The sequence below is a fragment of the Mycetomoellerius zeteki genome, unplaced genomic scaffold, assembly GCF_001594055.1.
Source record: "Mycetomoellerius zeteki isolate Tzet28-1 unplaced genomic scaffold, Tzet1.0 scaffold119, whole genome shotgun sequence".
NCBI classification, from domain to species: Eukaryota; Metazoa; Arthropoda; class Insecta; order Hymenoptera; family Formicidae; genus Mycetomoellerius; species Mycetomoellerius zeteki.
Window position 1 is genome coordinate 279,407 of NW_017256116.1, and position 15,609 is coordinate 295,015.

Here is a 15,609-nt window from a genome sequence, read left to right on the forward strand (position 1 = left end):
TATTAAGTTAAAGTAAAAGTAACAAATAACATCGAGAGAGTCTCTTTCTAATAGTCTTGCGATGCTACCATATACAATATACTCCCCGAATGAGACACTTTCGGAAGACCAGAGATGAATATATACAAATTTAAAACGACTGTGATGATATAGCTGCAACGTCTGCAATATTCTACGAAGCGGCATAAAAAAAAAACAGTAGCACTAAGAGAGAAAAGACTCACCGTTGCTTACGACCGAGGGACACGATAACTGAGGCCCGTGTTACATTGCGGGAATACGAGGCGATCGTTTCGAAACGTACTGTACAAAACTGTAGGCGGGCACGATTCTCTTATCTCTATATATTCTTCTGTACATTACTTTTTACACTTAACATTCGCCAACGCCGCTGGGGATTGTACATGGCACGGCATCACATGGCTGGTACAGCCGACCGATCGACACGTATGTTAATTTCCCGTTGTTCGCGATTCCTACGCGACACTTCCTGTCTACGGAGCGGATCAAGAGCGTCAACGCTTCGTTCAAGACGAAAAGAATAAAGAAAGAAAAAGAGGAAAAGAATTACTAAAGGAAGAACACGTTCGGATGAGCTCTCCTCGAAAGATCATCCGAACGCGCTCGTCGCCACGATCGGGAATTGGTGGAAGCCGCCTCTGCGATTTTACGGCAACGTTTCGACAATCGGCAGGTACCGAATGGCCAATTGTTGCGCGCTTGAAAAGATGGACCTGACCCATCGTGGTTCGGGAACCAATCGTCTTTCTTTTTATGGGGACGTATGATAAAGGTATGAGTAATCCATTGAAACTTGGATTTTCGTTTGGCAGACGTCCCGGATCCGTCGCTGCAGCGAGAGGTCGTTTCTAATGCATAGTGGCCTCTCTCAAATGCCATAGGTCATTTTTTCGTAGCCATGATACGGCACGCAGTAGCCGCTGTAAGTCTTGATCTCCAGGACACCGGCGTAGGATCGCGCCGGCGTGGAACCGGGATCCGTGTGCTTCCGCGGGCACCGGTGTCCCCGGGGACACTGACAGAGAGGCGAGGCGTTCACCTCCTCGAGTTGCGAGTTGCGTCTTTTGCGAACGGTGAACAGGCGACAGGGCTCCTTATGCTGGCATCGTATTTTCTGCAAGGTGAACAGTAAATTAATCGCGCGTTAAGATTTTTTTGTCAGCATTGCGCTACGAAAGGAGGAAACCTTAGTCTCGAAACACACGTAATAAGCCTTAAGTCTTAAGAAATTGAGCAATCATAGTCGAGTAACTTTTCTCACATTCGACTATAATTAATTCTTTAAGGCTTAAGGATCATCAGTCAGGACATTTACTTTAAGGATTACTATATCTATTGTGTTTCAGGACTTAGACTGCGTTTGGTCTAAGCGTTTTTAACGCTTCTATCCTTCACGGAGAAAAATGAATTAATCTTACAAATCTAATAAAAATATTCTTGCTGTTTTACCGAACTTATGACAATATTTTATTTGCCTGAAAATAAAATACCGGAGATAAAAAGTATATTACAATTAGTCAATTCATTCAAATGATTACTTACAGTAAAGTAAATGATGCTATTCTTAAAACTGTAAGTACGACAACTCTCAAGATTTCATACACTTGTATTTTTTTAACTGCACAGTAAATTTCGTCAACGCTTAAGCAAAAAATACTCGTTGATAAAGTTCTATTGAGATGTATAGTAATTTATAGAGTAAGAAATAGTAACAAATTGCAATAGCATGAAATTTACTTTACAAAATATAAAAAGTACTTTATAGTATGGCTATACGACAATCGTTTATTTATCAAAAAAGTAAAGTAAATTTTACGTAAGTGGGCCCCTTACGACCTATCAATTCCATAGAGTTTACTAGAATCATAGCACATATTACTTTACATTTTTCTCCGTGCAGCCCAAGTAATGCGCGATATAATATAGGGATAGATACACCGATTTTAGTGAAGCTCTTTGAAAATTGCATTTCGAGATAGAGTCCCGTGTTTTTCTTTATTTCTGTATCGTTGACTTACGCTTTGCGGAGAACAGGCGAAGGCATAGACGAAGCCATGATTTCCATCCGGCGATTTGTGAGGTTGTCTACGCACTAAATATGGCACGCTATTTGGCCGACATCGACAGTAGACACGTTGCACTGTCGCGTTCCCTGGGCCACCTCCAGGTGCCAATGTCCACGTAATGTCTCTGTGGTAAAAAAGTTAGGACATCTGAATGCGAACTTACAATTTCGTATCATCTATTCTACAAGCGAATAACTCGGATTCAACAGCGATTTTCTATTTGCACGGTTTAAAACGTTTTGAGAAGGAACATTTGTTCAGTGAAAAATTCACAGAAAAATTATACTCTCTAAAACTTTTACAGTGAATTGCACTTTAAGAAGTGAAATCTCATTCAAAAGGCAGTATTCATAGGCCGTTCTTATTTTAACTATTTTAAGCCCGTCTTAAGTAATATCTTTTAATATGGTCTGATTGATTCACACGACATCTTAAGATTACACTTAAGATGGTTTTAATTACAAGAACCGACTATGTGTGAATACCGCTTTTAAAGATTGGAAATTTCTTTTTCAAGACTGGCTCAATTTTCAATCTTTAGCGTGAGATTCCACTTCGAAGAATTTAGAGATTAGAATAATTTCATCCGACTGTTATACAGTAATAAGGTTTAACGTGAACGAAGCTAATTGTAAGATCCAAGAACGCACGACGTGGAATCCGAGCGGGAATCGCGGAGAATGCGTGTCGTGATCTAACTAACTTGAAATAATGACAGATGGGAAGTCGTTTCACGGGCTCGCAGAGCTTGTAGCGGCGCGTTTTATCGACGATCGTGTGTCCGTCGTCCCTATGAAGACTGCTGGGGCAGGCACGGCCGTTCGGGCAACGACATTGTCTCTCGACCCACGGTGCACCATATAAATCCACCTTGCTACATACCTCGCTCCGGTCCGCACACTCCGGTAACTCCTTCTCGCTGTTCTGCGCAAACAAGCACCCGCGTCATTAATAAAGCGATTAACGCTCGTTCGCCTTTCTCAGAAATTCAATTGTCTCTCCGATCGGAATGGCGATTTTATCACTTTGTTTATTTCGTGTCGGTGGTGAAAAAACACGAGCGCAAATACACCGAATCAAATTGCATTGAATCGAGCAGCTGACCGATATTGCACAGAAAATCTCGACGTTATTAATAAATAAACATCTGGAGACCTGTTTATTTCTCGGGTATGGTAACGGAATTATTAGTAGGACGATTATGATCGCGGCGATTGTACCGTTGCGTAATAATAAACGTCTGAACGTGTCGTGTTGCGTTATGGGACCATGGTGCTTAATGAAATAAACGGGACGATTGCGCACAAGATTCGTAACTGAAGTATATCCGCTCTTTCTGCCGGCGATACAAAGTCTGTTATAACTGGACTATTTAGATGTTGCCAGTCCATTCATTGAGGCAATCGCGTACGTCCTGTCCGGCCTATCGTCATCGGCGATGCCAACTACCGTAAGGCGACCATAATCTCGAAATATCTGCTGACAGTATCGTTTAGATTTTTGCACTAAATTTTCAATTACTTCACAATCTTGCTCTTCTTAAATCTCATATTCTGTCTTTTTTAACAATTTTTATAACTAACGAAACTTGGCTCGTCACGGGTGACGAAATTTGTAATATCAAATTTCATCGTTTGCTGAAGCAGAAATTAATCTGCTTCCCTTCTCTCCGATCTTGTGTTACGTTACGGATTTACGAGTACAAAAACGATTTAAAAAACGATCTTCGAGCGATCACGCCCGTGATTTCTGTTAACGCGATACGCGTTTATCGAGGTGCACCTCGATAGTGCGTGAGTCGAAGTACTTGAAGCAAACGTAGCCATTCAGCGAAGAAACGTTCGAGGAAATGGTCTTCCGCCGTTTTACCGCCGACTGTGAGCATTCGACTTTTTACTATGACCATCCGTTCATCTCGTTTGTCTTTTTGTCGCTCCCCCAGATGTAGTTTCTACTATTACTACTACTACCATTACTATTATACTACTTACTACGATCATTCGTCACGGCACAATGGATCGAACGAATAGCTTTTTATAAGGAAAATCCTCTTTTTCATCCCGTTCCTTCAGACATCCGTTCGCGTTTATATGTCTAAAAATCTTGCCTACCAGCTTCCGAATAATCTTTTATTTGCTTATGATATTGCTTGGAGTTTCCGCAACATAGTCAACAAATTGAAGAAATGACTTCAAAATTTACAGAAAAATTCTTTATCTAACAAATTATAAAAAGGCAGTATTTTTTAAGATAATTTTTAAAAACAAATTTTTGAGACAAAAAACTGATTTTCTGTATAGAGTAAAGTGATACAAATCTGAACGATTTCGAATGTGGTACAAATCTGAACGAAATGAGATTTGAATCGAATTTTTAAATTTGATTTTCTCTCGTTCAGTATCCTTCAATATTCTCCACATAGTAAGAAAGTTATCGTACTAGAATTGTATCACATTATCCTACATAATTGATGTTTTTCATAAATTTGTATATTATTATATACACATAATAAATTTACGATTTAATATCACATTCATCCAATTAAACAAAAAATCTATTTGGCCATATGCGCAGGTGGTATATAAATAATTAACAATTACTAAAGAGCGACATCCGTCAAGGATGTTTATAAGCTGCGCTCATCCATTTCACGGCATTATATTCCGATTTCAATCGTTTCCGATTGTTAATCGTGTTTGTCCGCATTATCCTTCCCGCGCGGCCTTCCCTACGCATCTCTTTATCCCACTTCCGTCGGCTCTCTACGAGCGAAAGAAAAGGTGAAGCGGAACGAAAGGCGAAGGAAGTTTTTGAAGCTGATATAGTGACAGCGAGCAGCGGGATTCACGCACGTACACACGCGTACACACACGGAGAACGGCGGTAAACTAAAATGGGATAATAGAAGGACCGGAAGGGCGCCGTAAACCATCCGGAAGTTCTCACGCGTCTCTCGCTTCTCGCACGGCCGCAATGAAAATGACACCTGGCACTCGGGATGGACATACTACACGATGGCAAAGAAGGTGGAGAAGGAGGAGAAGGAGGAGCCGCTAGGCATCAGCGACGACGACGAGGAGAAGGGCCACGCGAGACGAGGAACGAGATGTGGAACAAAAAAAAAGGAGAAAGAGAGAGAAAAGAAGAAAAGAGAGGCAAGAGACGCACGACGACGCAGGGAATCTGGTCGGATGGATGGATGGATGGCGTTAGTAAAAAGAAAGATCGCTCGCTCATCGTTCCATATAGCCGTACCGGATGTCTCTAAGCCTGGAAATCTTGCCGTGCGATCGAAAGCATAATGGCACTGACTGCTCCGTATATCTCGGCAGGCTAATTAATCGCTACTCGATGCGTATCTACTAATTGTCCGAAGAGATAATCGTAATAGGCACACGTGTAGATCATGAATGGAGCGATCTACCACGGAAAAGGATTACCCTCTTTGATTAAACTATTTATTTAAATCAGTAATATGAAATTAACAAATCCCACTTGTATTAAATTTTTCTATGAAAACGTTTTCGAAAAATGAAATATTCAAAGAAATATTATGAGGAAATGCGGATTATTCTTGACATAATTCTTCTTAAGAAAAACCCTATTCTTCAATTGTATTGAAAATGGCATTTTCTCGGCTCACCGGATATGTCTTCAATTGTATTTTTCTGCTCTTTTCACCTCTATGTTTATTGTTAGAAGGGCACAGGTAGTAGCCACATGATTGTTATACCAATCTACCTGTTAACAACTGAAAGAGAGACGGGGAAGAGAGAGAGAGAGGGAGAGAGAGAGAGAGAGAGAATGAGTATACAATAAAGAGGGAAGATTTGTTTTTCAAGAGCGATTTTGTGATGTGATTCTCGTCCGATATGCAAGGAGCAGTTTTCTCTCCTCGACGACATCGTCGTCATCCCCACCGTGTTGTTCTTGCGCACGTACTCTCGGCCCACGTGCGAACGTACGTATCTACGATACGTTGTACTTGGGTGTCGCGTCTGTCCGCACGTGTATACCTACGCACTGTACCCCACAGGGGACACGTATGCACTCACGCACAGACGCGACGCACACGCGCGTATATACCGTCGTCACGTAGGTGTTTACAGCAACGACAGCAGCAACAGGTTCGAGCATCGAGTGGGCGCCGCTCTTTGCTAACGGCTACGTTTCCCTCTCCTTCTACTTCCTGCGCCTGTAAGCGGACGATTTAGCTTCAAATCCTCGGAATGCTACCCGAGAGTGTATACGGATACTCGCGTATACGTATATCGTCGGAGAGATATGCATACCGACACCGAGGCTTCGTAACGCACGATCTAATACTTGCTGAAAATCGAAACGTAACATCTGTCGAGAAAAATCCTGGAAAAAAAAAAGAATTTGGCGGTCTAAGATCACGAAGGATCCGGCAAACGGATCGGTCACGAGAGAAATAACACGAGATCTCTCCCACCATTCATATTCTCGGCGATTCAATTGCGTGGCTCGATGAGATGGACTCGTCGGGATTAGGTCGCTAAACATTTAGCCGCTTTCTGGAGCAATTTAAGCGCTAATTCGTTCGGGGAACTTAATAGAGTGAGTAACGTAATCTTAAAGGTGGAAAGTCGATGTGAGAAAAAGTTTTGAGAAATATGCTCCATTGAAAATAAAAGAATAGAAAAGTAAAAGGATGCGACATTGACGCTGCAAGTCATATAAAGTATTGCCTTTCATTTACTGAACGTGCTTAAATGCACGACATTAATACCTATTTCTACTAATGTATTGTAGTTTAATTTTAATCTCGGTCCAGAATGTTCAGGTAACTCTTCATTTTTTTCTAGTTCTAAAAATTTGAATAAGATTAATTGGTAGAAACAGGCATAACGCGTATCAGTCAGCTAGTCATTCAACATATTTATACCTACGTAATAATTACGTAACACATATATATATAATGAATTAGAAAATAGGAAACTGTACATACAGTTGTAACATACATGAGTTACATAATTTAGGGATTGAAAATGACAATAAATTGACAAAGTTGACGTGGGGGAGTGGCTTACCCCGACTTGGTATAGCACCCTGGGTTCCTCGTGCGACAGAATGTGCTTCCGGTTACGATTGATCAGATCTATCTCGACCGTCGTGTCGTCGAATTCCTGCAGGTCAGCGTGATACTTGCTTTCGTCGATGAACAAATACTCCTTGAGGTATTCGTCGTGCTCGACTCTCAACGGCAGATCGAAAACCTCGCATTTGCTCCGGCGAACGACTCCGACGATCATCAACAGGGTGTACAACAGGTGCCGTATTGTTTTACCGGTCATCGTGTCGCAGTGTCGGAGAAGCACAGCGAAGTTCTTCCCGATAAAGAATCCCGGTCGAGAGAATCGGCGATCGCCTGTTTGTGTGTGTGTCTCTCTCTTTCTCTTCGGAGGGAACGTTTGCTGCGTTAGGTGTTTTACTCCCAGGTGGGGGGATGCAATAAAAAGAATGGTAGGGGGGTTTCGATACGTTCACCTTCTTATTTGCGCGACAAGGCGTTCAGAACGAGCGGGAGGAGGAATACTCGGGGAATACTCATAGCAGAAACACAACACGGATCGAGAGAACTCGAAGGCTCGCCGGTCGTCCGCTACTGCTACTTGAAGTCCATCTTCGTGAATCTCACCAACGCGAGTCTTCTCATTGATCGATCATCGGAGAGGAGAGGAAAGAGGAATTTTTTCCGATCGCTTCGCGAGGAATCTCGATCGTTCGTCCCGAGTATCCACGTACTTTTTCCCGAATTCGCAGATTCTACGGGCCCGCTGAAAAACCGCACAATTCGAACCTTGTACGGAAGTCTCGTTTAGATCTTACAATTTTTTTTCCTATCAGTTACGAAAACAGGATGTCACGTGTCTTTGTTTACCGCGATCTCCTCTTATCTTCCTCTTCTCGCGATTCCAGAGACGCGAAAGAACGTTTCCCCGATCCTGGATCGACCGATCTTGGTGAAAGAGAGGGGAGCCTCCAGAGTTTGATAGAGCGTTTGATCGCACTCGCGCACTCTCACCGAGTCGCCGATCGTTCCTCGAAATCTCTTATCCGTCTGTCGCTGATCCGTTCGTTCGATCGTCCATGCGGTACTCCTTTTTCGCGGGTCCTACGAGATCTGCGGATCCTCTCGAGAAACGGAGCGCGATCGCTAAGAACTGAGAATAAACGGAACGTCCCGACGAGATCGGCCTATGCGAAGGTATGCCGTCCGCTCGACTGGACTCTTAAAAGCCAGAAGTAAAGCATGAATGGATGCCCCCACCCCTTTTCCTTCGCCCTTCCCGTCCCTCCCTCCCGCGCCTCCCCCTGGCATTTCCCCCCTCCTCATTCTCTTCTCATTCTTGACTGCTCCTGCCTCCCTCCCCCCTCCTTCCACTCTGTCCCTTGGCTCTTACGTCATCCCCACTACTACTCTCTATCCGGGGGCCCCTCTCTATCTCTCCTCACCGAACGTTTTCATCGTCGCCGTTTTTTCTCGGGACTCGTCGCTGTTTGCCGTTTGTCCTTGTATCGCATCCTCTCTTCCACGGGCGCTCCGTACGAAGCGCGCGTTCCTCTCCGCTCTCCCCTGGAGCGTATTAACGAGTGTTTTACTCTTTCTCCGGAGGCCGGCCCGTTTGCTTTCGCGCGCGCGCTCTGTTTTGCCATTATCCGCTATGTTTTCTGCACATTCTGTGCTCCACGATCCTTTTCTCTCTTCCCTCGCGCTTTTACCAGCGAGCCAGTTTTTCGCCAACGATTTCCCTTCCCTGTGTTTTCCGATCGTACCTAAATACATTTACCTCGTTTCTCGCGCAATTCCGAATCTCGTTTGACATCTCATATCTTTCTTCTTTCTCCTTTTTCTTCAACCTCTTTTTCTCTCTTGTTTTTCCTTCCTCTAGATATCTAGATTTACTAGAAATACTAGAAATACATTTTATCTTTTTTATCAGATAGTATATTTTATCTTTTCAAATTAATCAGGACATTTCTTTGATTATTCTTTGTCTTTATTAAAGATAGTTGTATTTTTTAGCTGATTTCTCGAAATTTATCCTTGCGAGTGATTCATATCTCGTATCTTTTTTGATACGATATTTTTTTATATAATACGATAAGATATTAATTATCTAGAACAATGCCTTTACGCAAGCTTCTTCAAAAATTAATTACTTGAAAGAGTCTGATTCTCGTATTCAAGTATTCGCGATTGTTTTTGTATAAAGATGAAATCGTATGAAAACATTTTGTAGAGTGCTGGAATGAGCTCGAAGATATTTATTATTATTATTAAAAGTACAAGGATACCGTAAGAGGAATGTCGCGAAGAAATGCTAGAGCAATGCAGACAACCGTCTCTGCATCGCGATATTGCCGTTCATGCTGAGACATCAACAATTGATGATGACTGTTCTTGTTGCAGGGAGATTGTATGCTGTGTTCGGTAAAAGACAAGGCCGTATCGTATCTACGGAGAGTGCTTACGGCTTCGGTGGACAATTCAGAGTATTGGCCACTCTACCGGTTCTAGAGAGCTTCCATCTCGCAAGAGAACTACGGACGCAAACGTCCGGATTGGCTAGTCCGCAACTAGTTTTTAGTCATTGGGAGGTAAGCGCGTTTTCTTATGAATTAAAATGTTCATAAACTTTGAGACATTCCTAGAAATTGTAAAATAATGATTAAAACTCTGAGCAATGTCTTGAATGTTTTTTTTATTTTATCTTTAATATTTAATAAAAGATCTAAAGATATATGATTAAAGAATCCATGACAATTTCGAAGATTTCTTTTCTAAAATAAAAAAATTTACATTAATATTTTAATTGCTCAAACGAACTTTTGAAACGTAACATTCCTGCGTTACAGGTAATCGAACAGGATCCTTACTGGGTGCCATCCACGGAGGAAGAATATCTTCATTTTGGTGAAAAGGCGGACAGCGATAATCGAGCTAAATGCTACATGGATGCGGTTCGTCGAAGAAAAGGTCTTCCTGTGGACTCCCAATTAGTTACGCATGCTGAAAAACAACGCACTCTTTCGAAAAACAAGTGATGCGAAAATTCTAGTTAATGCGAATCTTTTAAAAATTGCGTATACTCCGAGTTTCATCTTTGTCGTAGAAACTGAATAATTTTACGTCCATTAAATCTGTAAAATCAATTCAAATGTATAACCAAGGAACTTTGTTCCTTCTTGCATTATGTTACGAAACAAGATTAAATATTCATTGATTGATCAATGTTTAATTTTGTTAATGACTTAGATTAAACATTAAATTGAATGTCTTCTTTACCTGATCATTTTAAGCATTTTTTAATATTTTTTCGACATCATTTTCAAATATGTTGTTACGACATATTTACGATATATTTTGTATACAGAAGACGTATGTTACGTACGAATAAAATGTATGATGTAATTGCATTTTATTGAACAAAAATACATAAATTATTTAGAAAAGAAGACATAATATATGATGCTATTTACATTAAGTAAATGTATTACACTTGAAGATAAATGTACATATGTATACATTTTTGTTAAAACAATATGACGAATGTATCACAAGTTTGAAAAGCATTTTACAAAAAGTTCTTGATTAAGTAAACTCCTTGTTCCATACAGTAAACTATTTCGACTAATCATCCGTAAATACAATCTTTTTGCCTTGAAATCCTTGACTTATGATTTCCTGTTCTTTTTTCTTAGCCATCCAAGAAGGATGTAAATCAGCATTGTCGTCCTTTTTATTAGCAATCGTATTTTTATTTGTGTTACTATTATTTGTCCTGTTATTAATTTTGTTAGGTGTCATTTTCTTGGATTTCATAGAAAAAGGTTGTTTGTCCGGAAGTTTTTTATTTAAGTTTGTATCGTTTTTGCGATTTGCATTTTGCTTTTTAACTCGATCATTCAATTGAAAAGATTTGGCTCGCGTATTATGTCCGTGAGATTTCGTGTACGACGTCGAGGCGCTGCTTCCTTGATAGTTTTGACCATCGGCTGTCATGAAGAAGTCGTCAACCACCTTTACTTGTTCAGTCGCGGTACCTGTGGAATCCTGGCTTTCGGCAGATGTCTGTGCATCTTGATTAGTTTCTTGTTCCTTCAACAGCTCAGTGAACCTCTTCACCTTTGCTTCTTTCATAATGCTTGATGGTTTAATTATATTTGATTGCTTATCTGTGACTGATGTAGTTTCTGATGTACCATCTTTTTCGAGTTTTAGTAATTTTTGTTTTTCCAAGAGTGTACAATGTTCGTCCGATGTCTTTTTGCGCTTGCGCGAGTTACTCCTTACTTCAGATAATTCCTTCTTACATACTTCCTCGTTTTCGGACTCATGTTGGGTTTCAACGTTTTTGGCAGCGACAACTTTTTGTTTCTTTGAATTCTTATTCTGAGAATTATTCTCTTTAGTTTTTCTAGTTTTCACAGCATTCTTGTCTTTTAATTTTGTAGTCTTCTTCTTCTCTGTTAAATGCTTATAGTCTGGGAATCTTTCCTTAAACTGTGTTAGTCTTTTATTCAGAGTTTTATAATTCGCCACCCTTGCCATTATGCGAACACTATTACTTGATGACTGATCTTGTAATATTTTAATCAGACTTCTCTCATCTACGAGACCAAATTTTGAAATATCGTCGTCTTTAATTGTCTTTAGTACGTAAACCTCATTGATCAACTTGTCAGCTTTCCTTCTAAATTTCTCCTTTTGCGTTTCGTTTCCATGTCTATCCCGTAAGAGTTTAGCTTCCTTGATAAGCTTATTGACTATACAAATCCGTGCTTGACGAACTGCATGTCGCAGAAGGATGAACTGAAAGTATTGTAAAGATCAATGTATATATAAATATTGTATCTCCTTAGCAAAAATGAATGTAAACAGATGACGTGTGCTTCATTCTGATATATCTCACCTCATTATTCATTTCAGATTTTGCCATTTTAGATTAAGAAGAATCTTTCCACTCAGTGAATCATTTAACAATCGTACGGACAGATGCATAAACAAGTTCTCTTATTTTTCTTATAACTTTAGCAATTCTGTAAAAGTGCGTAGAACTTTTTCTTCTGATTTAATAGCACTCGCCGACGAAATAACGGTGATTCTAGCCACAGATTCTGGCCAAGAGTAAAATCAAGCGAAAAGTGCAGAAATGCGTAGAATCTTTCTACAAATCGTAAACAAGTCTGAGAAAATAACGAATATAGATAGTTCGCGATCAACAGCAGAATTCTCTACAGTTAAGGCCTGCGCACAAAGGAACAAATATTAGGAACAGGGCTGCGTTCGGAAACATCATCTGGGTATCCCCCGTGTATCATCTTATCCTTGTTTCACATTGGGTGAACAAGGATAAAACGATACAGGGCACTCGAATGATATTTCCGAAACGCAGCCCAGCAATGGAATTCTGTAAAGCCGGAATCAGACTACGCATTGAAGATTGAGATCGAAGATTGAAGATTGAAATTTGACCAATGAGGGCAAAGGAATTTTAGCTTTTATTGTTTTGATTGGTCAAATTTTAATCTTCAATCTTCAATCTCAATCTTCAATGCGTAGTCTGATTCTAACCTTATAGAATTCCACTGAAAATTACAAAAGTGAAAAAATTTACTAGGTGTTGATCATTGAAATTATTAGTATTCTAGTAAATTCGCTCACTTTTATAATTTTCACCTCGTTTCAAGATACAGAATCGATCCCCTGATTGGTCATTGCAATCACAAGATTAGCAGCCAATCACGAATTAATTTCTGTGTACTAAAAATGGCTGCTTAATAGATAATTGGTGGATTTCTGGTCAGAGAGAAACTTGAGAGGGGTCATGCCGGCCTTTTTCCTGTTACTGTCGAAATCACCCGTATACTACCGCCAGTACCTCCATTTTCAGTTTGGGAACTACGTGACTACATACATTTTCTAACACTATCGATAAAATCGTATTGTCGAAAGTAGATGTAGTTCGTGTTTGTACTAAGAGCGCGGTATTCATAGTCGATTCTTGTATTCAAGATCGTCTTAAGTACAGTCTTAAGATGTCACGAACCAATCAGAAGGCCGTATTAGCATCTTAAGACATTACTTAAGACGATCTTGAAATAAGAACGGATTATGGCCGATATTCATAGGCCGGTATTCATAGTCAGATCTTATATTTAAGACCGTCTCAAGTACAGTCTTAAGAAGTCATGAACCAATCAGAAGGCCGTATTAGCGACTTAAGACATTACTTAAGACGGTCTTGAAATAAGAACCGACTATGAATACCGGCCATAGTCAGATCTTATTTCAAGACCGTCTTAAGTAATGTCTTAAGATGCTAATACAGCCCTCTGATTGGTTCGTGACATCTCAAGACTGAACTTAAGACGGTCTTGAATATAAGAACTGACTATGAATATCGGCCTATGAATACCGCCCTAAATTCTCAGGATAGAAGCGTGCCGATTATCCATGGGAGGGATAGTAGAATATATTAAAAATATTTTAAAAAATGGAAAAAGGAACCAAAGTTCTTATATTTAAAGCTATTATATTTTTATTTCTTCTAAAAAAAAAAACAGGAAAAATAACATTTTCGGATCGCACGTCTCGTTATTTATGAATTATTTTTATTTAAAGAATCTCATAATTGTTTTTATTAATTAATTATATTAAAATATTTTGTTGCTAAATCTGTGTCGATATATGTGTATTGTAATGTTATCAATCATCGGCGATGTCAAGATTCTTCTATTATTCCCGAACTCACTTGATAAGTCGCACGGACGCTCTATAATCTACGTCAATTAAGAATTATTAATTAATTTAATATTACGTCTATATAATTTTTAGAACAATTTTACACTTATTTGTTAACACTTTTATATATTTTTAATAGGTAAAAATAATGTTTTGATGTTTTATCTTGAAGACGTTTTTTGAAACGTTATTTGATAAAGACATCTTTAAAAAAGCCCCGTATCTTTTTTACATGCCTGTTGTTTAGGTAATTACTTACTTCATTGTGAATTTCAAGTTACATTTCGTCGACAACGCTCGCACAGTCGACAGAGCGAGCAGTCACGGTCCCCGTTATGCATTGTGAAAGGTAGAGGCTGCAGGTTTTATTAGCAACGCACTGCCCAACCGGATGATTACACAACAATTACTAATACGCCTATATATAAAATTATTTACACGCAATGTTTGGCGTAGCTGTATTCCGTATAATTTAATACGGAAAAAATTTGAGAGACTCTAAGGTCAACGACCCTTAATTTTAAGACGAAGAATTTTCTTAAAAAATTTAGTATTCATAATTATTTTGTTTAATTCGCTCGATTTGCAGGCAATAGCGTGAACATGTAAAAACGAAACTGGACACGGTGAAATCCCTTTACGAAATTCCTAGCTCGGTCGATCGATCGATCTTGCGAGATCGCGTTAGAAATTTTATTACGAGGCGGCATCAGGCGGCATGTTATAAAAATGACTTCCGGGTTTCGTTACCGAAATTTATCGGCAACTGAGGCGAAGTGAAACGTGGGAAGATATCACGTTTCAATACGAGAGACAACGGTTTTTATATTTAATATACGAAAAGAACAGTTTTGCTGAACTAAAAGTTTAGCTATAGATATAAAAATAAATTTTGTTGGGCTGTCAAAATAGGACACTCAACCTGTTTGCTAGGAAATTAAAATTTTTTGCAACATCATGCTTGAGTTTTCTATACAAATATTCTAAGACTAACAAAATTATTTGCATATCTGTATTTAGCTTTTTTAGGTATTTCAACAAAATCGTTCTTTCGTATATCTAATAACTCTAGCAGGCTTATAGAACGATTATGATAAATATTTCCAAAAAAAGATAACTTTAAAAAAACTCAAAAATTATAAATGGCTAAAAGTACCAATTTTTAGAGGACACGAGTTATTTTACCTCTTTATCAAGATAATCTTTACAGTAATAAATATTCCTTTATAAAAAAAAAAAAAATAGATTTTGCATATTGTATTTTAAAATCACTTTAATGAAACGTTGAACAGCCAAAAATGTTATGAGACATAGAAGCATAATCTGCATAATCGTTTTACGTTCGTTATTTCCTATAATCTACATCAATATTGTCAAGAAGTCTCTTTTATTCGTAGCGCAAAGGTGATTCGTAAACACGAGCGATGCAAAGCGAAACGATAACGAGATCCAAGTCCGGACCAGAGTTACGTAAAATGCGGCGGAAAGAAGACGAAGAAGAAGCCCGAGGATTTCTTTTTACCTCGTATCCGACATCGCTAACCGCGCCGTACTTTCACTTTCGTAATTAACGTGAACTGCTCCGCGCAGCGTGGCGGCGCGAAGGTTTGTACGGGCTCTTGAATCGGGTATCCTCTGTGTCGAAGGAAGCTATAGAAAAGAAGAAGAAAAAAAGGAGGAAATTCGATCGAAGAGGCGGTGATCGAACGTCGCGCTCGACGGATCTTCAATGATCGTCGCACCGTTTCC

At 39.5% G+C, this 15,609-nt stretch overlaps 3 protein-coding genes across 4 annotated transcripts in view; 1 reads left to right on the forward strand and 2 right to left on the reverse strand.

Moving 5' to 3' along the window:
- LOC108730029 (elongation factor-like GTPase 1) overlaps positions 1 to 10,272 on the forward strand; it is a 40,190-nt gene extending 29,918 nt beyond the window's left edge. Inside the window, exons 5-6 of one of the 2 annotated variants that reach the window (XM_018459484.1) lie at positions 9,526 to 9,713; positions 9,972 to 10,160. In XM_018459484.1, coding sequence (XP_018314986.1) covers positions 9,526 to 9,713; positions 9,972 to 10,160 — 377 coding nt within the window. Of the gene's footprint in view, positions 1 to 9,525; positions 9,714 to 9,971 lie in introns of both variants that reach the window. The other variant, XM_018459490.1, reaches the window with a different exon arrangement.
- aos (protein argos) lies at positions 11 to 8,323 on the reverse strand. Its single transcript, XM_018459566.1, has 4 exons — positions 7,142 to 8,323; positions 2,791 to 3,011; positions 2,040 to 2,211; positions 11 to 1,135 (listed from the first exon to the last, which is right to left on the reverse strand). Exons 1-4 carry the CDS (start codon positions 7,403 to 7,405, stop codon positions 890 to 892), a joined length of 903 nt encoding a protein of 300 aa, XP_018315068.1. The 5' UTR covers positions 7,406 to 8,323; the 3' UTR covers positions 11 to 889.
- A 223-nt stretch (positions 10,273 to 10,495) lies between the features above and the next one.
- LOC108729831 (serum response factor-binding protein 1) lies at positions 10,496 to 12,275 on the reverse strand. Its single transcript, XM_018459162.1, has 2 exons — positions 12,029 to 12,275; positions 10,496 to 11,928 (listed from the first exon to the last, which is right to left on the reverse strand). Exons 1-2 carry the CDS (start codon positions 12,053 to 12,055, stop codon positions 10,747 to 10,749), a joined length of 1,209 nt encoding a protein of 402 aa, XP_018314664.1. The 5' UTR covers positions 12,056 to 12,275; the 3' UTR covers positions 10,496 to 10,746.
- Between the last annotated feature and the right edge of the window lie 3,334 nt (positions 12,276 to 15,609).